Source organism: Pectinophora gossypiella, chromosome 5 (assembly GCF_024362695.1).
Source record: "Pectinophora gossypiella chromosome 5, ilPecGoss1.1, whole genome shotgun sequence".
NCBI classification, from domain to species: domain Eukaryota; kingdom Metazoa; phylum Arthropoda; class Insecta; order Lepidoptera; family Gelechiidae; genus Pectinophora; species Pectinophora gossypiella.
In genome coordinates this window covers 5,320,195-5,344,829 of record NC_065408.1, presented here as the reverse complement: position 1 = coordinate 5,344,829, position 24,635 = coordinate 5,320,195, and the positions used below count along the sequence as shown (strand labels likewise).

General features: G+C 37.6%; 1 protein-coding gene across 1 annotated transcript in view; it reads left to right on the top strand.

Moving 5' to 3' along the window:
- Nucleotides 1-24,635, top strand: part of LOC126366669 (afadin) — a 97,513-nt gene that overhangs the window by 8,953 nt on the left and 63,925 nt on the right. The window contains exons 3-9 of the mRNA XM_050009875.1: nt 7,998-8,127; nt 11,344-11,452; nt 12,469-12,659; nt 13,176-13,326; nt 15,350-15,475; nt 17,253-17,410; nt 21,152-21,233. Coding sequence (XP_049865832.1) covers nt 8,020-8,127; nt 11,344-11,452; nt 12,469-12,659; nt 13,176-13,326; nt 15,350-15,475; nt 17,253-17,410; nt 21,152-21,233 — 925 coding nt within the window. The 5' untranslated portion in view covers nt 7,998-8,019. The remainder of the gene's footprint in view (nt 1-7,997; nt 8,128-11,343; nt 11,453-12,468; nt 12,660-13,175; nt 13,327-15,349; nt 15,476-17,252; nt 17,411-21,151; nt 21,234-24,635) is intronic.

Genomic DNA, 24,635 nt, shown 5'->3' with positions numbered 1-24,635 from the left:
ATCGGAAACTAGACCCGGTTTACGTTTAGTTTTTGCTTCTATGGTTGTTGCTAATTCTCAGTACAATATTCGTAGTAACGCGCGAATACCACCAACATAGTGAATGTTCGTGGAACATTGTGGTATATTGGAAATCGTGGAGCTGAGGTTGGCAGTGCTATTTAAGATTCAATTACCGATGCGTGTCTGTAATTCTTGTATTTAAGATGAACGACTGTAGTCGCGTCGACGTAAAAGGCAAATATACCATTTTATCCTCGTGTCTTTTATAAGTAAGTATATAATTATCACTATTCTACTGATTTACTTTGCTGACAGTCTCTGAGTTTCTTACTAAATGACAAAGTCCATATTGAAGTTGTGCTGCAGCCTCAGCCTCTCATTATAAGCAGACTAGTAAGACATACGATGTATATTTTATAAATATACTGATTTGATATTTCATAATACTCAATACAATACAATACAAATACACTACTCAATTTGTGTCGTTATATTGTCCTAATAATATCAAAGATGTGATGATAGAGTCCGGGCTACGAAAGAAGTCCATCAAGGCATAGCTAGTGTCGCAGTATATGTTGCATAGAATTATTATGACTTGTCAATTAGTTCCATTAAAATCCGTGGGACTTGTTTCGTGGCGCGTACTCTGTAGTATATTTATCATCAGAGTATGTTAGTTTGACTAGTGAGCGTTGAACGGTCGCGAGATCGGTTGCGCGCGTCACAGGAAGGGGCAAGGTCGGCGCCCATGCGTGAAGTTCCGCCATGATTGACAACCTCCTTTACATGTTACACTTTTGGCCCTTCCTCTCTTGCAATCGTAATCATTTACCGCTATTTCCTACTGTAATCAGGAGCCTTAGCCAAGTTGCAAACGATTATGACAATCGACAGTCTTTTTTTGACGTGACTTATTGTAGATTTGCCCGGATAAATGGGGAGCGCTGAGATTTCTCATCCAAATAACAATCGACAGTGATAAAAATCCCATGCATTTTTATCACTGTCTCTGTCGATTGTCATAATCGTTTGCAACACGGCCAAGGCTTCAGGTACGTTTCGATGTTTCCAGCTAGGAATTCAACTAGCAAACACTCGCGTGTTTTCTCATTTTCACTCCACACGTAATACGTTTTACACTTTCCTAAATTGCCGAGCGAGTTCAACAATAGTTCGGTTTTCAGTTCGTGACTGTTATTAGGAGACACTTGAACGACCGTGATTTACGACATGCCTCGTTTTCAAGCAAATACGAAAGTTGTTGAAAAATTGGTTGGTTAACTAAGTTACCGGTACGTGTTTATTTTCACAAGTCAACGGTCCGAGCTTCGAATGTTCCCTGCACTGCACGATTGCAGAAGCAGGAACGAATTCAGGATATTTACAATTGTTCTTAGTAAAGAAATCCTAAATGAAAATCGAAAATAGTAGAATAAACTTCCCTAAAATAGTAGAAAATAATTACAGAGTTACAAGTCGTCTTTTGGTATACCCATGGTGCTGATTTTAGCAGACACCTCCTAAATTTATTTTAAGTCCCTTTCCTTTTCGGCGGATAAGAAAATCACAGGTATAACTTAAATAAAATTAAGAGGTGAAATCAGCACTTATATCTTAATAATATGATCTGTTTGTAACACTGCATTGTCAGCCCAACTCCCACACCGTTATTTTTGCAGTTATAGTTTGCTTTACCAAGCTAGACTAATAGTAATTAATAATGTAGCAACTTTCCCGTGAAATAATGAAGCTATTGACGTTGATCCTCTCGAGGCAGTCCTGGTTACGTGCCTCGCTGGCTCACCAGCTTATGTATAGAGCCAGTCGAATAGCGGAAGCGAGCCCAACCATAACATCGCTGACGGCTGTTTCGGTTACTGACGGCTAACACTAATAAACTGGCTTCGGATGAAAACTGAAATAGGAACCACGTTTCTAAGTAACGCGAAACGTTTACGATACAAACGTATAGTGTTTCTATTTACATTTACGCTTGGCGTACTTACACCGAAGTTCAGGGTAGGTATGAACATTAAAATAAACCTGTGTGCGCTAGTCTAGATTACGAGACCTCTTATATAACCTTCTCTTCGTAATATAAACTTGTTTACTTTTGGGGTTACAGATCTTCGTTTGGTTTCATTAAATTAAGCATGCTGTATATTTTAATCATGACTTGGTTGAAGCTATAAAGGAGCTTAAAATCCGCTTGATGTGTCATAAAATTAATCTAAATATTTACTTACCTCAGCTGAGAAGCGTTTTACGGGCATTGGTGGTCGGTCGATTCATGATCGGCGGGCCATATGTTTACGTTATAAATACGACGCGTGCGTGTGTAGGTGCGCCGGCGCATGATGTATGCCAGGAACCGCCCACTTGCAACATTTTTCTCGCATCGTTTTTAATTTGGATATTATGCATGATTTGTGTATCGAAAAACTTCAACTTTAAAGGCTTCGACGCAACAAAAGAAGGTCAGGAGCAGCGCAGTTGGAGCGCGGAGTCCCGTACAAGTTTAGTGTGAAGCATGTCATTATAGCTTCTTGTACTCCGACATGCGCGAGACCCGCACTCAAAATACGCTGTTTCTGGCCTGCATTGGTGTGCCATAGTCTTAAGTAACTTTTTGTGATAAAAAGGTCACGACTTTCGATCTACAATTAAGGTTAGAAAATACCATAAAATAAACTTAGCCGCGTGACCTCATTACTGAGTGCCGACAGTTGCCATAGTCGCAGTGTTTGTCTGAATCAACAGTTCCACAGCTTTACTTGCTAGGTTTTATTTCGCAAGACACTCCGCCATGCTGAATGGTTGTTACATCGATCAAAACAGCGGAAAGAAAATGACAGGCGATCGGAAACGACGCTATTAGCCAACCGTTATTCCTCCGCGGACTGAGGCCACTAATCAAAGTTTAGATAGATATTTACGCGACGTCTCACCTGGTACGTCCAGCAAATTGCATGTAATTTCATTTGCTAACACTCGCCAGTGGATCATGGATATAGCGCGATTCAATTACGTCGTTATCGTAACGTTATCGAAATTAGTTATTTGTAGATAAGTGTTCGAGTTAACACATGTAGGTGCGGTTGGCTGATGAGTTCATTTATGGCTTTACATTTCTTGCGGCTTATTTAGGTCAGCTTTGAGAGAAATTTCTTAGTTAACATGTTACATTCCGTTTGGTCGATTCCGTGCTAAATAACATTCTGTCTGTAGTAAAAGCGTGGTTACGTATTCATGGCTATTTACCGTAAGGAAAGGCAGATACTACAGTTTCCGCCAATATAATACATTCCATTTTATTTGATTTCGTATATTAAAGAAAAACCATATTAGTTCATACATATTTATATCGACATCCAACATTCACTATACACTTACATTCGTTTCGAATATCTACCAGTTACCAGTATTTATTCAATACGACTAATATAATTAAATCCCTAATATCAGTAGTTCAACCATGACAAATCCTTTGCAACTGTCTCCTTTTCTTGTTTTCTTCTTTAAAATGTCCGCCATTATTTCTTTTTAAATGACTGGACACACACACATACATCTCTGCTTCTACATTCATAAATCGGTTAGATTGGTAAATCAGCTTGTGTGTCTATTGTATTGTATAGGGTACTGCCGACGTTCGCGTGGATTTTCATATCTGTAATAACATGATCGTTAACAGTAAAATAACTATCTATAAGAAAAACCAGACCTGTCAACTCTTTAGACTAACCTTCAGCCTCTAACGCTAGGGAGATGATGATGATTAGTGAAATAAATTTTAGAATTGATTCTGTACACAGAGATTAACTTATCTCTTTAAGGTGCTCCGTCACCGCGAGCATTCGCGTGTAATGTAACATCAGGTTAGTGCTCAAAATCGAGTCATAAAATGTTACATTACAGGCGAATGCTTCCGGTGAGGGAGCACCTTTACAATAATGGACTCTTTGCATAATACCAAATGAGTTTGCTTATATTACAATATATTATCTTTCTAATGGCCTAACAACAATCAGCATGAACCGCTACGAAGTGTAGATCCTGTCTTAGCTAATATGATTGATGGTCCCTGGCAGCAAACTGTGATCAGAGAGGACGTATGTTGTCAGCGCTAATGTATGGATCAATATGGTATTGATGAATGTTTTGAACTTTTGATATCAAGGACATTATTGATGTTTAACACAACACAACGTCACGCGTCATCGCGCGTTAGCATGTATACCCACTCCTCGCCAGCTCTGTTTAAGTAATAGGGGGTGAGCTTATTGCCATTAACCAGGTACAAATCCCGGAAACCATGTGATATAGAATATCAATTATCAATTAATTTTAATTTTGTGATATAAATTATCTTTGATCCAAACATTAATGTATAACGTATCCCGAGCCTGGATATGATCCCGTGATATTACTGTTGATGTTTAAGAGATAAGTATATACATGTATAGCTTATAGTGGCTTTCCATTGTAAGTTATCATCATAATATAATTACGTTTTGAATCGAACAGGAAAAATGGTTGGAAGGCATGAGATAAACTTCTCCCAATGATTATTATAATATTATGTAAACCGATCGCACTTTGGGCAATTTACAAAAATACGTCTGAAGTAGAACAGGCGAGTCTCCACCACGATTGAAATGGTCAGTTGAGCATATTGGTAATCAACAACAATACATTATATAAAACACGTCTGTAATAGAATGTAGGTGATGTGACTTTATCGCATCCTTTTCCATACATACATCAGCCAGTAGGGCTAAATATCTAATATCGATCATAAAATTATCGATCGATTCAAAAACTGTTCTTTTATTCTTAACATGCGTGGCATGTGATTTTGTTCGTATTCTGACAGAACGACATGACTTATTTGGGTTCACATATCAGCACCAATCGACAAAACGACATAATTATATTGTCAGAGTCGATAACATTAACATAAACATAAACAGCCTATATACGTCCCACTGCTGGGCACAGGCCTCCCCTCAATCAACCGGAGGGGGTATGGAGCATACTCCACCACGCTGCTCCAATGCGGGTTGGTGGAGGTGTTTTTACGGCTAATAGCCGGGACCAACGGTTTAACGTGCCCTCCGAACCACGGAATCATCTTACTTTTTCGGACAATCAGGTGATTCAAGCCTGAAAAGTCCTTACCAAACAAAGGACAGTCTCACAAAGTGATTTCGACAATGTCCCCATCGGGAATCGAACCCGGACCTCCAGATCGTGAGCCTAACGCTCTAACCACTAGACCACAGAGGCTGTGTGTGAGGCGATAAAATTACCCTAACAAAATTTTATAACGTTGCGCATATTAGCCTTACTGGCTGATGTATGGAAAGGTACGTGGTAAAGTCACATCACTTCCAGTCTATTATAGACGTGTTTTATATAATGTATTGTTGTTGATTGGTACATGACCACGCGTGTCTAATCATTAGTTGATTCACCTGTCCATTGACAATACGACAATAAACAACTCTCCACTGCATCTATAATTACTATAGTAATCTGCATAGCTCTCAGTTACGTCGTTTCTCTGTGTCGTCAATTTTCTCTACACACTAGCCAAAAATGTGTTTTTTGGCTTGTAATTTTGTTCTTGAGCTTTTAGGTGTAACAAACAAGGTTCGTAGTGTATAAACAGCATCTATAATAAATGTAAGCCTCTTCTCTCCACCAAAAGAGTTATGAAGTCAATGACCGACACCATCAATCCCGGTGTCAGGGTTACTATTGTTCCGCCAAACGCCTATGACATATAACGACTACTTACTTAAGTAAATTCACCTTTGACGGTCAGTGAAAAAAAGAACAAAAAGTTCTCTCTCTTTCTCCTTAAGTTGAAGATCTGACAAGATTTTTAACCCATATAGTCCACATTTTTGTGCTTATGGGCATACTTAGACCCTCACCACAGTATCTGTGGGTCTTTAGTGTATTTGTAGTAATTGTGGTCTGTGATGTCTTATCAGACATCAGAAGATTACTAGTTTAAGAATAGAATAGAAATTATTATAAAAAAAGAAGACGCCACACACAAAAACAAACATCACTTACAAAATTTTACAAAACCATAGAGGATGTTCATTAGAATGATCATCATCATCAGCCGTACGACGCCTACTGTTGGGCATAGGCCTCCCCCAAGGATCATAAAGTGGTTTAATTATGTTTGTAAGGCTGAGGATATTATGGCTTTGTGGCGCGTATTGTGTGTCTTTATTAAGAGCACCTTACGTCGTAACCTAAAGCAAAAAGCAAGTGTTCACAGTTGTCATAAAAAAGCGTCTGACAACGCGTCACAACATGTCAATAATGACAATAATGCGACAGTTACCGATCAGATAACAGCTGCGGTATCATTTACTATACCATTTCCTTTCTTGCTTTACTACCGTCTTAGTCTTGACGTCTTGAGATAAATAGTAAGTACATGAATAAACTATAAACGTATAGTAAAAACCACCTAAGCAAATTATACATTGTTTTAGGTTTACGTGGTTATTATCGTAATTAAAATACATAATATCGGGAGTCTCATATCCCTGATTTAAACGCGGTAAGAACCCGTTATATGTGTTTTAATTACCTAAGCAATTTTTTGAAAACAACATTGTGATGGGATTTTCTTCAACAAAATCCTGATTCCTTTCAATTAGTTTTAACTGTGACTTGCAATAAATGATTATGATTATGATCCTGGTAAAAAGTCAGACCACAAATGTTTGTACGTGGATTGAAACTAGCTTGTCTATTGCGAGGTTTGTTAACAAATTCACATCCGAATGCGAATTTTCGGCGACGATATATTCGTCTCAATACCGGTAGAGACCTCGCATAATCATTGGAAGGGTCTACCACCCTGCCGCAATGAGGGGTGAGTCTGAGACATTAGCCAATCTAGTTCCCCTCTCAAACAACGCGTCACATGTTTTGCTTGCGTTTCAATGCGGGGTCTTTCAATCGAAACGGCTTTATTTTGTTAATTGCATTTATTTAATAATCGGCTACAAGCTACGAACGTCCTCGCTAAACTAATTCGGACTGCTGAGCAGCAGTCCCTTAGTGTTATATAAATCAAAGCCCAACTAATGTATTTTATTACAATTACTATAAACATATTTTAATCATAATCGATTATATGGAAAGTTTTTCGTTTTTAATCTGTTTACTTTCCTTTCAACGCCGGACGTTTTATTATTGATTTTCACGCGCATATATCAATTTACTACATGCTTTAGATTAGAATCTTGTGTTTATTGAACGATAGATACACGAGATATATGAATTTATTGAGTATTCGGTGCTATTAATAACAGTAATAACTGGTATGTTATTAAATGATAATGTGAATTGTGAACCCTAGCCTTTAGCCAGGTAGAGAGATGCCTTTAGATCCAATCAATCTTTGTCAATGATGCATGATGTCGTGTACCCTTAACTTCCGACAAGCTACCTACTGAACATCATTCATAGCACCAAAGGCGGACATTCCAGTAGTAAAACACCGGGTTTATCTATTAACGTGTTTTTAGTCAATATCATTTGCATAATTGCCTAAGCTGGTTTTCGTCTTTGGATTTCTTTCTGGAAGATTCTAGATATATTGGTGTTGTCGATTTAGATTGACATTCACTACTGGGGAACTTTGAAGCGCCTGCTCCAAAGTATGAAGTACTGTGTGTACACATTTCACAAAAAACATAATAGGTTCTTTAACAAACAAATGCTACCTTTGAACCGCTCTATGGTTTCCTATGAAATTATGAATAAAAGCAAACTGGAAGCCTACCATCAGCTTTAAAAGCCACTAAGGCGTTTGAATAATCGTTCTGCTCATAATATTTTACAAATAAATACTTCGCATAAGTTGTTCTCGCTTATGTACATACGGGGACATTCTGCATCGTCTGTAAAAAAAATACAACACATATAAATGGAAGATTATTTTGGTGTTCCAGGCTGACTTGATGCGGTGAGAGGATGGACGCGGCCGACAAGCGAATGCTGGAGCGCGAGGCGCTCCGGAACATGATCCAGCAATGGAACGCCAACCGCCTCGACCTCTTCGAGCTCAGCGAGCCCAACGAGGTATTAGCCCTTTGAATTCCACCCCTTTTTCTATCGTTAAGTTTATGAGGTTGAATAGACGTCAAAAACCAGGTGTTAGGCTTTTTATTGCCAGCTAAAGTGCCTTAATATGGCTGATGTAACGCCTAGCTAAGTACTTAAGTAGCCGGAAGAATAATTCCGGATTAATTAATTAATCTACCCGAAGTTCCGATTATCGGATAAAGGCTTCTCTATATTTCCTCCATTTTTGCGCTAATGTGCTGATTTCGTCATCAGTAGTGAGATCGACTAGGTACATTGCATTGAAGTAACATATTAAGAAGGCAGTGTAGATACTTGTTGCTTATGCAAAGGATAGACGATAAATACGCAAAAATAAAATGCATTACAGACTGCTTTATTGATACTAAGTAGTAAGTATATCTAGGATATACGAAGGACGTAATATACGATCTTGACGACCCGATAAATCTGGCCATATAGGCGGCCAATCAGGTCGCGACAAACTCTTCAGGACCCCGTTAGATGGTTTACCTCAATCAGCTGTTATCGCTATTGGCCCACTAAGGTCGATTAAAGGCATGTTGTCTTAAATTTTGTACCGGGTGAGAGCCCTCAGCGCTCCCCATTCCGGCCAGTCCGGCCAAGTAGTTAACGCCATTTGCGGCAAATATACAATAAGTCACGTCAAAAAAAATCTATGCCAGCGAAGGCGCATTGTAGAGTAGCCGATAAGTTCTACGTAGCTGTTGATACAACTTTTTACGATGGTGATCGATAATTTTTATTCTACTATCCTACTGCCCTGGGTCGACTTAGGACAATAATGTTCCGTTTACAAAAGGTAGAAAAGGTAGACATATTGATTACTTGGTACATTGAGGGTATTTATCTAATAGGTTAGTAGTACCTATTGGCCATTGGCTGTTCGTTCAATTTCGGCGAACCATAATTTTTCCATTATTTCTAATGTTTCTATCACCGAAATGTATAGTAATTGTAAAGTGAAAGTCGAGTTACATTATTTTTTACGAACGAACTCAATCAAAGATGTGAATTGCAAGTTTTTGGGTCAGTTTCACCCAAAGATGGATTTCTTCACAAACTATCCATTCGTTCCAGTTAATTAGCATAAGTTTCTGTTGATTTCTTACAAATTCTCAGCATTCCTCTTGATTGGGTCCCCACTATTTACGCTTTCCTCTGATTTTAGATAGTAAATTATTGTCAGTTTTGCTCAGGCTTTTCATAAGCCTTGAAATTCTCGTTCGTACAATTTTTATAAGAGTTAATCTCCATATTAACCTTGCAATTGTGTCTGTATGAATGATACATTGTGATTGTTTCGTCTAGGAATATATTAGTCATTCAAAACATTCGCAATTGGCGATTGTGAACATTTTCGGTTTGACAAAAATTGGCCCTGGCGAGAGAAAGATTGCTACCTGCAGTCCTTTAAGACCTTTGTGTGCAATAAAGGTATCATTGTATTGTGTTGTGCTGGCTGAATGAAAGTTATGTCGTGTTGGATAACGACTAGAGCTCAAATCAACTCCATAAAAATGAAAAAGAAAAAATGTTATTATAGTATTGTATGTATTTTCTATTAGGTCGCTTTTTGTTTAGCTTGATATGTACCGAATATAAAAAATCCAGATATACCCATGTATACGTCATATATACGTCAGGAGTGAAATAGAAATAAATTATGTAATTCTTTATTTAAAAAACTTATGCAAAAGATCCTTAGCTATAAGGTAACTGAATTTTAAAACATAATACGCGAACACTGCCATAGACAAACCGAGGAATTACGGCCTCCGTGGTCCAGTAGTTGAGCGTTGGGCTCACGATCCGGAGGCCCCGGGTTCGAATCCCGGTGGGGCCATATCATAAATAATCACTTTGTGATCCCTACTTTGGTTAGGACATTACAGGCTGATCAACTGATTGTCCGAAAGTAGGATGATCCGTGCTTCGGAAGGCACGTTAATCTGTTGTTCCCGGTTACTATTTACTGATGTAAGTATGTAGTCGTTACATGAGCCATTTCAGGGGCCTTTAGCGGCCCAGTAATAACCCTGTCACAACCCACATGATAAGAAGAGACCGAGGAATTGGTTTTGTGGGGTTTTTATTGTATCTATATTTTTTGTATCCTAATGGAAAATATACATTTTACTTAATTATGTATAGCAGTCCTAATAAGAACAAAATAGTAGGAACTAATACAACTTTAGACTCGTAATGTTCTTTTAAAATCCAAATCCATTGTTTAACTATTGTGTCTGGAAATCTCGGCGTAGGAAAGTTTAATAAAGTTACCGGCCAACTTGGGTAAACCGTTTAAAACAATTTCAAATAGTTCCTTTCACGGTATTTTAAAATGTGAATCATGAAAGCGGTTTGATAAACAATTTGCATAGATAAAACTTTGTCAACATAGTTTATCTTACAAAGAACGAGTTCTAACTAGATAAGCCTTTGTTTCCGCGTTTCTTATCTTTCAAGTTCTTTCTCATTTCTTGTTAAAAGTGATGCAGTGACCTTTTGTTTACACTAGCGTTGTGTATTTTAGTAACCATGTAATGTATTTCAGCATGCATGTTTTGTGGCACAAAGTATACGTAACAGCAACTATGTTTTTACATGAATATTATTAACGGCCAAGGCCAATGCAGTTGACCAAAATCCATGGCGTACTTAAAGCTTAGACGACAAACTGTCGACGACCAAAGAGAATATAATCACTGATAGCGTGTTTTTTTTTAAATGCAATTTAGGTTAAGGTATTTATTCTATGGGCCTAGTTATCTCAGAAACTATTCACCCATTCTTCTTCCGTAAAACGTCGTGTCCAAGATTCTGTATTTAAAAATTCATGCAACATGCTTCACTCATCAGATTTTGTTTAATTACTCAAGCTGATGACATACATTTGTATGTATGTCGAGCGAGCGCGCATAAAGTCTTTGATGAAGATGGAAGAAGCGAAAGTGGTGTGTCAGGATCGTAGTAAGTGATACTCCGTGATCTCTGCCTACCCTAACGGGAAATAGGCGTGATCTTATGTATGTATGACAAAATTCCATTTGTTTCAATCCTGACACACTTCTCTTGCTTCCTCCACATTCATCAATCGTTTCATACACGGACGCCGCGGCGCCGGTTCAGAGTAGGTCGTACTAAAACCATTTCAAGCTGATGACTCATAATGAATTTCAATTATTTCAGAATTTGGAGTTCCACGGGGTGATGCGGTTCTACTTCCAAGATTCTGGTCAGAAGATAGCCACGAAGTGCATCCGCGTCGCGTCAGACGCGACAGTGAGCGACGTCATAGGTGATGCACTTATCTTATTTATTGGGGTTAATGGCTTAAGCCATTGCACTGGAATTTAGTGAGAAGTTGTTTTGACACTCGTCAATTTTATACATAGTTCTCAAAAGTTATTAATGACTAATCTAACCTAAAACCTAAATAATAGTAGTAGGTACTGCGTCCTGTAGACACCATCTAAGTTATACCTGTCATTTTTTATCCGCCAAAAAGGAAATCATGACAGCTAATAGACAGACATAAAATTTATGAAACTCACGCAAATTGGAAGAAATCTTAAACAACCCTCTTAAAATTTTACATTGGCCAATAAACCGACAGAATTAAATTGACAGCACACGTCAAATGGGTTGCATACCAGCAAAATGACTATTTAATTCGCCCGGGTTATTCATTCAATCATATTTTTTTTAAATTAACAGCTGTCAATAATCCGTCCCTTTAATGTTGACCGAATAAGAAAATTACATGGTATAATTTAAAATTGAATTAGGAGATGTCTGCAAGAATCAGGGCCAATAGTAATTCATAATTATTTTATTGATTAGTTGCGGAGCTTCAATATCCTTATAAATATTTAATTATGCATGTACTTGATTGAGACAAAGCAAGACCATTGCATACCCCTGGGATACTGTTACATTGTCTCACTTACATTGTCTTATGTTATGAGAAGTGAATATAAATAAGCCAAGGTTGTTAGAACCCTAGAGAGAGTAGAAAATATGTGTATGTTAATTATGCATTAAACTTATTAGAATTTTAATTAGAATGTTGATAAACACATGTGTGCAATATCCTTGTTATTGGTATCATAAGATAGATGTGATCCTTTCCTTAGAAGACTTATGCAACATGACTTCAATATTATGCGTGACTGAAGAATACGATGCAAAAAGGAGCTGTATCCATTGCAATTTGGTTTACTGTAGACTAGAACACTTTAAAATGCAAAACTTAAAAGACAGTGTACCTAAGCGGAGACAGATCTTTAACTGATAAACTTTGAAATGTTCCAGAGACCCTGATCGAGAAGTTTCGTCCAGACATGCGTATGTTATCGCTCGGCTCGTACTCGTTATGGGAGACGCATGGCCCTGACGATGAGCGACGACTCGAGCCGCACGAGAAACCATTGCTCGTGCAACTCAACTGGCACGCCGACGACAGGGAGGGACGGTTCTTGCTGAAGTGCCTTAGCAATAATGAAGTGAGTCTTATTGTTACATAGCAGTGAGTAAGTTGTCTCTTTATTGAAGACGCACTGGTCGGACCGAACGAGAAGACATTGCTCGTGCAACTCAACTGGCGTGCCGTTACGACAGGATCTTGCTGAAGTGCCTTAGCAATCATGAGTTATCTCGTTGTTAGGTACAAGTTATACTCGTCGTTCGCCCGTAGTAGTTCATAGTAGAATATGCGTCTACCAACTCCTTCCAGCGTGCTCTAAATGTGGTCCCTTAACCACTGCTTCCGACGCGTTGTAACATATATGCAATTGTATTAGTATGAATGTATGAGGAATAGTTTAGCAATGGACATTTAAATTGAAGAAAGTGGATAATGATCATGCATCATCATGATAATAGTAATGTTTAAAACTAAGCCATAACGCAAACATGATTTTACGTATATTGTAAAATTCGATTTTACAATCGAAAGATAAGTCGTGGCAACCTTCAATCATATTATTAAATATGCTTTATTTCTCATTTTTGCTTCGCAGGTGCCTATTTCGTCAGAGAAAGGTGACCAGAACTTCAAGCGGAAACTGTCCAAACGAGAAAAGAAAGAACTGAAGAAAAAAGAAAAATTATCCCGACTGAAATCCGATGCTAACGACGAGAATCGTCCTGTTGCTGAGAAACTTTATACAGGTATTAAAAAATTATTACGTATGACTGAAGAAAGATTCGATTTCGGTCTAAAATTCTAGTTTCGGCCAGAGCTTCGCGTTAGATTTACGTAGTTTAGAATAGAATAAATATTTATATTTCAAGAAAGACACATTTTTTTTGAAAAATATATTTTTTATTCTATTCGCAATGGAAACCCCACAAAACCATTGTCAATAACGTAAGTTACTATCCAGTAAGTCTATTGGGAAGGAAATTCCCAGTAGTTCAACTGGGAATAGGGGAATTATCCATAGGAAATAACAATATGTACAAAGGCGCTTTTCCTGCAAGCATAACTTGGAAGTGGTTTTCTTATTCTCCTTATATGTATTATATTGTATAGCCTATTTGTATGTATGCGTGTATATATGTGTGTATGTATATATATTATTTCTTTAGATAAGTATATTATATTATTTATTATACCTTTTTTCTTTTTTTTGTTATGTTGGTATCATTATAATATGTTTATTGCACCAGCCCGTGCTCCAATGAATAATCTTCTTTCACCCTAAGGTTGTCTGGCAGAAATTGCTGTTTAGCAATAAGGCCGCCTATTGTGCTTATGTTTTATTCGTATGTTTATACATACATACACATACATAAACTCACGCCTATTTCCCACCGGGGTAAGCAGAGACTATAGAATTCCATTTGCTTCGATCCTGACACACTATGTATGTTTATCGTATGTTTATGTCCTTTATATATGTTCTTGTGCAATAAAGTATTATTGATTGATTGATTGATTGATTGATTGATTGATATGTATAACCTAGCTTTAAAATACAATGTATGGTCTTACGTAAAATAGCTAAACCCAATTGTAAATAGCCCGCCGCCGATGTCACGGTCACTTCCTTGCCGTTAAAATATTATGTGCAAAATTATTACTTACATGTGGCTATTGATGTCTGGCTATTTTAGTTTAGTACTCAGCTCGGCCTTCGCGGTCCAGTGGTTGAGCGTTGGGTTTACGATCTGGAAGTCTCGGGATCGAATCCCGGTGGGGTCATACAAAAGCAAAACACTTTGTGATTCCTAGTTTGGTTAGGATTCAGGCTGATCACTTGATTATACGACTTGCTCGGAAAGATAAGTAGTTGAACGCTTTCTGTGTTTTTAATACGCTCCCAGTCTAGCATAGGAGCAGCATGTATTCGCTTATTGCAATTTTAAATTGATTAATAATAACATGACACATCGACGTTAGAGCAATCACCGGAAGTATAAGGGGATACAATATTGTGTTTATTGACCTCATCCGGTTCGTGACTGCACATGTATTCAGCTGGTGGGGTCCATAGATAGTGCTGTTTACTTTTGAAGAGTAACCTATCATATCCTTATTATTAGAAATTGACAGCTGACTTTTCATTAAACGGATAAATTATTTGTCAACAGAATAGCAAAATTTTGTATGAAAAATTTCAAATTTAGAAGACTTTATTCTATTGAGAAATTGGCCGTTACCAAATTAAAAGCCAAGTTGAATTTATTATTAAAACTTAGTCTTTAGAATGCTAGGGTGTTAATAATATGACGATTTCCCGTATATTGGTGCAGATTCTGATAGACACAAAACTTATGTTATTTTAAACGGTTCGTTTCCGAGTTATGTGACCTAACCTGTATTGGACTGCTTTTCCCTTCGGGTTGGAAGGTCTGACAGGCAGTTTAAAAAACCAAACTGAAAAATCGAACCGTCAGCTTAGGTAACCCTGAGAAAACGGAATAACGCTAGGGGTGTAATGATTTTGACAGTTCTAAAACTCTCCCTCTCTGTCTATGTGTTTTTCGAATTTATCAAATGAATGACTATAGAAAATATTTTTTAGCACTGTTAAAATAAAATAAGTCCTAAAGAATCAACATCATACATACATAAACTCACGCCTATTTCCCACCGGGGTAAGCAGAGACTATAGAATCAACACCAGTATAGAGGTATTCGTCGAGCGAATTTCTAGATGCTCTTATAACTTATAATATGTATGTGCAGAGTTGCCGGAGACGTCGTTCACGCGCAGCATCAGCAACCCGGAGGCGGTGATGCGGCGTCGGCGCCAGCAGAAGTTGGAGCGGAAGTTACAGCAGTTCCGCTCCAAAGATGGCGGCCCCGATACCGGTTAGATATTATTCTTTTTATAGGATATTTTATTCATCGATTAGCCCTTTAGAGTCATATTGATACCTCAATGCTGCTGTTGGCGTAACAGACGCCTATGCGTATATGCACGCGCATATACCTGTTATGTCGTCAACGCATGATGGTCGGTAGTCTAACAGAAAGCTCGGTGAGTGTGTACTGCTCATCTTGCAATGGATATACCTCTGATAGTCGTCAGCTTATGCTATAAAAAAAAAAAAAAAAAACTATGTGGTTTTGGGATGGAAGTAGGTTCCTGACAACTCTCAAATGAAACTAAATATTACCCTACTTTATTAATAAGCCCCTCCCGAACCAAAATCGTACAACCATTATCTATCATTTATGAAAAGTTAATTGTTATTTGGTATTTGACTGGGTCAAAAATTAATTATAAAATGCTAAGCCAGTGTAACCGTAAAATCAAGCTCATTTTCCGCTGTCATTGATGGCGTCATATCACAGTACTTCCATACACATTCAATAGGCTACTTGACAACCAAGTCAAGTGAGATACTTTTTTCGAAACGTCCAAAAAAAATTTTCTTTGGAGTTTGTATGCAAATGCTGTCCTGCGACCTCATCAATAAAAACGGTCAAACGTCGTACTCATTGTTACTTAATTCATAAATAAAATTCGAAAATAAGTCGAAAATTTAAATTAGATTGTTTTTTGATCATCTCAGACTGGCTTCTATTTCTATATTGGCATTTCATAATTTATCTTTGACCCAGTCAAATATCCTATTAAAAGATTTCGTTTTGACGTTACGTAAACAGTATCTCATTGGACTCAGTTGTCAAGTAGACTTTGTTATATCAATCTGTACCAGCATAGTTGTTTACTATTGTCCACGTAACAATTTTCCAAACAATAGTAAGTAAATAACAGGCTGTGCCGGCAAATGGGGTTTGCAAATAGATATACTGCATAATGGATGTGAATGCTCTGCCATTACCATTGTGGGAAGTTTAATGTTACTGAGCTTTCTTTAAAATTGCATGGTTAGATAGCATTATTATGCGCAAAGCTCAGGTGACGTCACATTTTATTTTGGATGAAGTATTGCGGCGCTTTCTAATTATTTAAATAATTATAAATCCAAATTAATATAAGTAGTATATACAAAGAAACAAACATATTACATAATTACTTTAACTGAAATGTACCGGGCACAAATCCTGGAAACAACGTTATATCAATTATTTGTTATTTTTAACTCATCATCATCAATTTAAGAGCCACGCTCTTGTCGGTGTAGCATTTTCCATTCCAGTCTATCAAAGGCCAATTCCTTAACTTCCCTATAAGACACGACGTTAACCTTTTCTTTAATCTGTTCCATGTAAGCTCTTCTTGGTCTTCCCCTTCCTCTCTTTTCTTCTTTTTATTTCCTTTATTTTTAACTCAAACGCACGAAAATCATCGAATTCACCGCCGGGATTCGAACCCGTGACACTACAATGTAACGTGTTCTCCGAACAGGGCTATCGCGGATTCCGACATTCCGGTGTATGAGTTTGAGCTTGACATTAATATAGTTAACAATCATCATCATCATCATCAGCCGTACGACCCCCACTGCTGGGCATACGCCTCCCCCAAGGATCTCCACGACGATCGGTCCTGCGCTGCCCGCATCCAGCGGCTTCCCGCGACCTTCACCAGATCGTCGATCCACCTTGTAGCGGGCCTACTCACTGAGCGTCGTCCACAATATATATATAATAGTTAACAATATACAATTTTAAACAGGTGGGACACTGAAGATCTACGGGTCATCATTATGCCCGGACGTACCGTATAAGACCCTGCTGCTGTCTGTGGGAGACACCGCGGCCGGCGTGGTGCGGGAGACGCTCGACAAGTACGGGTTAAGTCGACACGATCCGCACCACTACTGTCTCGTGCAGGTTAGTATCATAAGTTCACTTCGCTTTTTTTATTTTATGGCAACCGTTCGTCATAGAGTAGACAACCATAGAGTTTTTTTTTTTGTTTTGGTTTTCCCCGAAGGGTAAGGCAAAGGGAACTATGCCCATACAGCCATGTCTTACGTATTTTTTTTTCTTGATGATTAATGAAATGATGAAAGGTGATGATGATGAAACCTAAGCCCCCACCCTCGGAGTAGACTCCTACTCCGAACCCCAAACGAATTAACTCGAAAGTCCGCATAAACTTTCGAGTTATGAAGCGGCTTCTTGCCACGAAGCGAAAATAGGCAGATACACTTTGTTTATTGAATACTCCAATATAATAACACTCGCGAATGTCTTCCGACTAACTTAATGCGATCATCAACCACAAAACACCACTTCGTATTAATTATTTAGATTATTCAATGAAGAAAGCAACTGTCCCGTTCCCGTTTCCCGCCAAAAAGCCACAACCATAGAGTATTGATTATTAGTAGATGCCTATTTGACAGCTGTCAAACTCATCAACATCTCAACCTTTATCCTATTACAACCCTGACACCATTGATCAAGAACATACAACTCATGGTAAAAGAAAACCAGGCATGCTCAAAAGTGACAGCTAACATTTCAAGGTTAACCCAGCTGACGTCATCCCACCAGGCAGCGTTGCCATTTCGTAAAAAAGAAATTACCCACGACCAATGTTTATTATATTTAATTTGCAAGGAAATTCAAAACTTGTAGTAGACGATTTACTTACATGATTTTTATGTATGTAACAAGTAATAGTAATTAGTAATTCACTTAATTTACAATAATAAAATTTACGTATTTGGAATGTTGAAGATACCAATTGTAACACTTACGTCATCAAAGGGCTAGCAATGGCGGCTTAATGGCGGATTGAGCATACCTGGTTTTCTTATACCATGATAGAACTCGTACAAAAGAAGATCCCGTTATCACGGGGTCCGCGTATCTATGTGCCTATAACGTACGACGAAAACTGGGTTTTCACAATAATAGTACTCTCTGAACTCTTCTCTCCGATGCTACTCGAATGTAAACATATTATTATATAATTTGATCGCTTTCGAACATCAGCATCTAATCAGAGACAATAAGTTAGTTATTTGAACGCACTTCGTCCTAGAGTACTCCTACAGTGAGAACCCGGCTTAAGAGATAAAGTAATATCATAAAATGTTTTGATCGAAATTAAATAAAACTGGCCTAATTCCTAATGTACTAGGCAGAGCCAAAATCAATTTGCAGCCCCTGTCTGATACTAAATCCTAAGATATATATGATGATCCTTATGGTAAAAGGGACCACTGCTCATAATAATTATTCATCTTGTTAGAAAAGACACAATGTGTGAAATGTGGATGGATATAGAGGTAGGTGGCGACCCTAGGAAGTGTGGGGATGGATTGTGTAAAGAAGGATATGTGTGTGAAAGGTGTGGATACTGAGATGGTGAGAGGCAGAAATGAATTGAAGACGAATAAATATTGTGCCGACCCCACCTAGGGCGGGGAGATGATGTTAGAAGAGACACAATCCTTCTGTCGGATTTTACGACATGCCCTGGAAGACAAGACGTGACGTGTGTTACATAAATTTTATGCCTGTCGATTACCTATCCCTTTCTTTTTCGGCGGATAAGAAAATGACAGGTGTGACTTGGAATGGAATTGGATGGCGTCTGCAGGAATTAGCACCATTAATAACTTTATTTTTTGTTCTAACCTTAAATATTTATGTATACCTACCTATCTTTGCGATAATATTTGTTTATGTACACTATTTCTATTAAAGTAATTTGGTATTATATTATAATGTATGTACACCATTAACACATGTTTATGGAACGCGATGTTCGTGCGTCACCCAATAGGGTCCACATAATATCAGCGTCGTGGTTCGCGCCGCGACTTGTGCTGAGTGAGGCCCTTTTATCTCAGGACGTCCACCACCACCTTATGATCATTTCGACCAACATCCTTCTTGCTTTTTTGTAATTGTTTTAGTGGAAATTTGATATGATATTGTTGTCTTTCTTTTTGTGTGTGGCGTCCTTTCATAATAAACTATTTCTATTCTATTCTATTCTACAAGCAGGTGAACGTGTTCTATGTTTTTATTCTTCTCCCAAAGCTGCATAGAAGCAAGCAAGCAAGCAAGTTACCGTTTTATACGCAGTATTATAACTATAACTGTGTATTTGTCTGGGTCAAAGATAAATTATAAAATGCTAATCTAGAAAGAAAAGCCAGTCTATGGTGATCAAAAATTAATCTCATTTTAGTTTCCGACTTATTTTCGTATTTTATTTATGAATTAAATATCAATTAGTACGGTATTTGACCGCTTCTATTGATGACGTCACAGGATAGTATTCCCATACAAAATCCAAAGAAAACTTTCGGTTTGACGTTTCGTAAACAGTATCTCATTTGATTAGGTTGTCAAGTAGCCTAGTAACTAGTTTTTTCATTGGCTAAATCAAATCACACAATGAGATATTAGAGAAGTGGTTACGTCTATTATTTGCTATGCTGTAAAGTAATTATGCAGGGAACTAGTTAATTAACCTACTACAAATGGGGCCTGTACTTATATAACAATATTAAGCCATTCGCATAATTATAACATGTAGGTATTCCCATTAATAAGTAATGCACACGACGTTAGGTGTGTAGGATTAGCGAACAGTCGGGTAAAGTCATCGATCGGCTGGATTTGTAAAGGTATAATTAGAAAGCGAATAGGGATACGGCGAGCTTTATTCAGTTCCCAACATTTATTGAAAGCGCGATTGTCGTTGCGATAAGCTGTGTGTATTTCAATTCATACTAGACGCTTAGAAGGCTTTAACTATGAACTCACTTCGTTTTGTATGGTCTGTGATGTGTTATTTGATTTAAAAAGTAAATAAAAACTTTTTTAGAACTTTGACACTTCAAGAAGCGAAGTAAAAACAACGAAAATGTGATATAAGATGTGGACTTTGTCGACGTTAAACGCGTTTTATTGCGGTAAGGTTCTAGGTAGGATCATTTTACGCGTACAAAAGTTTTCTCGTTAAACATTTACTGCTAGCTGACCCAACAGACGTTTTCCTGTTAAAAACACTTTCAGTTCTTCACGATTTAATATACGATCCCGACGACCCGATTACCCTAGCCATAGAGGCAGCCAATCAGCTCGCGACACCAAACACTTCAGGACCCCGATACCGACCCCGCCGGCGTGGTCGACGATTTCCCTCATTCAGCGCTTATCGCTATCGACCCACTAGGGTCGATTAATTCTTTCAAATATTTTTCCTCTCAGACGACGCCCTGAGCCGAGGTTCGCGCCCAACTGGACACCCTCAGGCCTGTTGTCTTAAACGTTGTACCGGGTGAGAGCCTTCAGCGCTCCCCATTTGTCCGGCCAAGTAGTTAATGCCATCTGCGGCAAATCTACAATAAGTCACGCCAAAAAAAAAAAAAACAAATCTTCACGATTTTTTTAATTTACCGGCAACTCCCAATATGTTTTTTCGTAAACTTACTACGATAATGAGAAAAAAACAGTTGAATCAGTCCAATCGCCTCAAACGAGTCGATAAACAAACAGTATACAATTTTGTATATGGGTACTTTATTATTTTGTCATTATCTTCTACATATAAAGTGAAATAATTATGCCACGAGCAAAGAGTGATAAACGTGTATGTTTCAGGTGGACACGGCGGATAATTCCGAGTACATATTGGAGGACGACGAGTGCCCGCTTGCCATCGTGATGACGCATTCACACCGCAGTGAGTAATGTTATATTCCTTATTTATTACTTAATACATACATAAATATAGATACATACACACAGTACTAACGCCTCAGCGAGCTTTCTGTCAGACCAACGTGATAGGTAGTTCGCCGTATTGCCGTCTATAATGGTCGAACCAACGTTCTGCCGGCGTGGGTACTGAGTTCATCTTGCGATTGATGTCTGATTGAGGTCTGACTAGACTGAGTGGTTTGTGAGCCTATCTTATGTTAGATACATAAACTCATCCGTTATCAAAAAGGTGTGGTAATAGCGGCTCAAGTACTCAGAAGACATTACCTCTTACCCAATATTAACATGAAGTCCCAATGAATAACGAAGAAACGAAAGGTGATAAGTGATCAGCCCATCGTTCGTATAATAGTCTATCAATTGGAGTAGACACGATTTCTTAGTTGCCTATACGATATGCCCAGCGTCTGGGTGGTCTAATATTGCAATTAATCTACAAAAGGAATATTACAATTTGACATTTGCGCAACAAATTTCAAGCGTAAAATATTTTAATTTTGAATTATTAGTACGAGCTTGATTGATACGTAGTATTCATCGCTTTATTATTACAACTATAGTTACATGCATTCCCGTTTCATACAAAAGATGAGATGCCCACGCCCGACATTCAGTCTCAATGAGATAGCTTTCTTTGACGGGTTTTGTTCGAAGATGTTTCAATAACATTCTATAATAATAAGATTATATTGTGTCTGAGTGCTGCTAACGAAGGCTTTACGAATATATGTACTTAGCATAATGTGAGAACTGAATGTCAAGATAGATCAAGACACTAGGCAGACAGTCCGTTATAATTAACGTTCCGAGTATCTATATCTCGAGAAAATTAAGGAGACCTCCTGTTAAGGGGAGGCACACAGGTTTTATTAAACATAAACTACCTACATATCTAAATAATCGTACGATCCCGGCCACAACAATGTAGGTGACAGTTTGGATAGACAAGCGGTACATAACCTTATTTAATGTTGTATTTTTACCAATGTCATTCGTTTACTAAAGTTGTATCAGATTGATTCTTAAATCTATATTCTCTATACGATAATAGGGTAGTTTCCAAATAGTCAAATCAGTTACTTTGTACTAAACGTCAAAATACGAAATGACTATGGAATTTGTATCAAAAAGCAACCTGTGACGTCATAGAAAAACGTGAAAAATGTCGCGCTTATTATTAAAAGGCATAAATAGATTAAATAGAAAAAAGGTAACTTTTTGGTCAGTTTTACATGTGTCTCAAAACTACCCAATCGTTATTTTGCTTTATCAAACGAGCCTACGCCATTTTGCTTTTTAAAAATCCTGCTAAATAGTTTTATAGCCGAATTTGCACATTATGGAATCTTTTAGGATGCTTATTTAAGTATATCTATTTTTTCCGTTTAATTTTCTCTTTTGTTAGTTTCACTAAGCACGGGTGAGGGTTATAAAAAAAATAAACAATTTACGCGCGCGTTTTTTATTCGCTCCCACTCCATTTTGGTCCATATAGATAAACAGCCCATACTTGTCGCACTGCCGGGCACAGGCCTCCCCTGCATCGACCGGAGGGGTATGAAGCACCTCCACCAACCCGCAGTGGCTTAGCGTGTCCATAAATAATATTTTTTAAATGTATAACAGTTTAGAACACGTCCTGTCCGAATAAATTATTCATTCCCAACCGCCTCACTTCGTGATCAAATTTAATCATTCGTCTACGTGATAAAAACTTCTACGCCGAGACCAGGATTTTAATAACTCAGCCGTGCAATCGATTTTTTATTATCTATACCTATAAATTTTCTGAGCTTATCAATCCAAAAAAATATATCCAGGCTAAATTCCCCAAAAAAATACAGATGGCGCTGTGCAGAGTTGCATGCACTTCTAATTTCATGGATAACAGACGTATCATGCATCTTTTATCTTTGTTTTTGGGGTATAAACGATTAATTGATGACCCTTGTTATTACACCCAGGCTATTCTGGTTAAAATAATGGGAATCAATGTAGGTTTATATAATTATTATAATCATTATTTATTGCTTTCTATGTATTGTTTTTATTATAGTCTATCTAGTTATATAAGTACTTATGTTTTTAAACATTTTTTTTTCTTATTTTGCACTGTCTATCCCGCTACACTTTTCATTAAATTCATATCCTATACCTAAAGGTTGCCTGGAAGAGATTGCTACCTTAACAATAAGGCCGCCTGTTGTACGACAAAATTTAATTATAATACAATTTTTTATGTGATTTAAGTGCAATAAAGAGTTTTTGTATTGTATTGTATTGTATTGTAGCAACTTAATGCCATATCTGATCAAAATATCAAGCGACAATTATTTCTATACATGCCTTTGCATTTACATTCCATTTTTGAATAATTGTGTACCCGAGCAATGATAAAATAGATAATTATCACGTTAAATCTGTACAACGCCATCTATATTATTTTTGGGGAAAGTGGTCTGGAAAGTTCCTGATTAACGCTAAAGCATTGATACTAAGGATTATAATACCATAGAAATATATATGGTCACTAGAAATGCAAAATTACTTAAGCGCCAAGAGGCCGTTTCGAGAAAAAGCCGTTTAAAGTATTTTTCATAACTTTTTACCAATTTATCCAATTTGGACGACGTCCACGTAAGATTACCTATCTTGTTTATTTTTTCATTTTCTACATCTAATAATACATAACTATCATAACATGGACTGCTATTTTATGTTATATGTGTATTATGCTATTTTATGTTATTTTGGCGCTTACGTAATTTTGCCTTTCCTGTGACGATATTTAAATATTACGTACTTTCTACTTCCTAAAACAACATAAATAAAACTTGTTATCGTTGAGCATGCATGAAGATTGATGACAGTGGGAGAAGCGAAAGTGGCGTGTCAGGATCGTAGTAAGTTGATCTGTCTAACCCAGCGGGAAATAGGCGTATATGTATGTATTACTTGTAACGTATTTGTTATACTAAAAACATGGGCTAGAATTGAAACTCTGACAAACTGAAGTAATGTACAATGTTACGGAGCTACTATACAATGCATAGCAATAACCCAATTATGCTGTGTCGTTTGAAGTACAAAGTTGTTTTATCGTCGAGCTTTCTACGTAACGTTATTAGATATAACATAACATAAATAGTCTATATACGTCCCATACGTCCCCTCAATCAACCGGAGAGAGTATGGAGCATACTCCACCACGCTGCTCCACTGCGGGTTGGTGGAGTTGTTTTTATGGCTAATAGCCGGAACCAACGGCTTAACGTGCCTTCTGAAGCATGGAATCAACTTATTTTTTCAGACAATCAGGTGATTCAAGCCTGTAAAGTCCTTACCAAACAAAGGACAGTCTCAC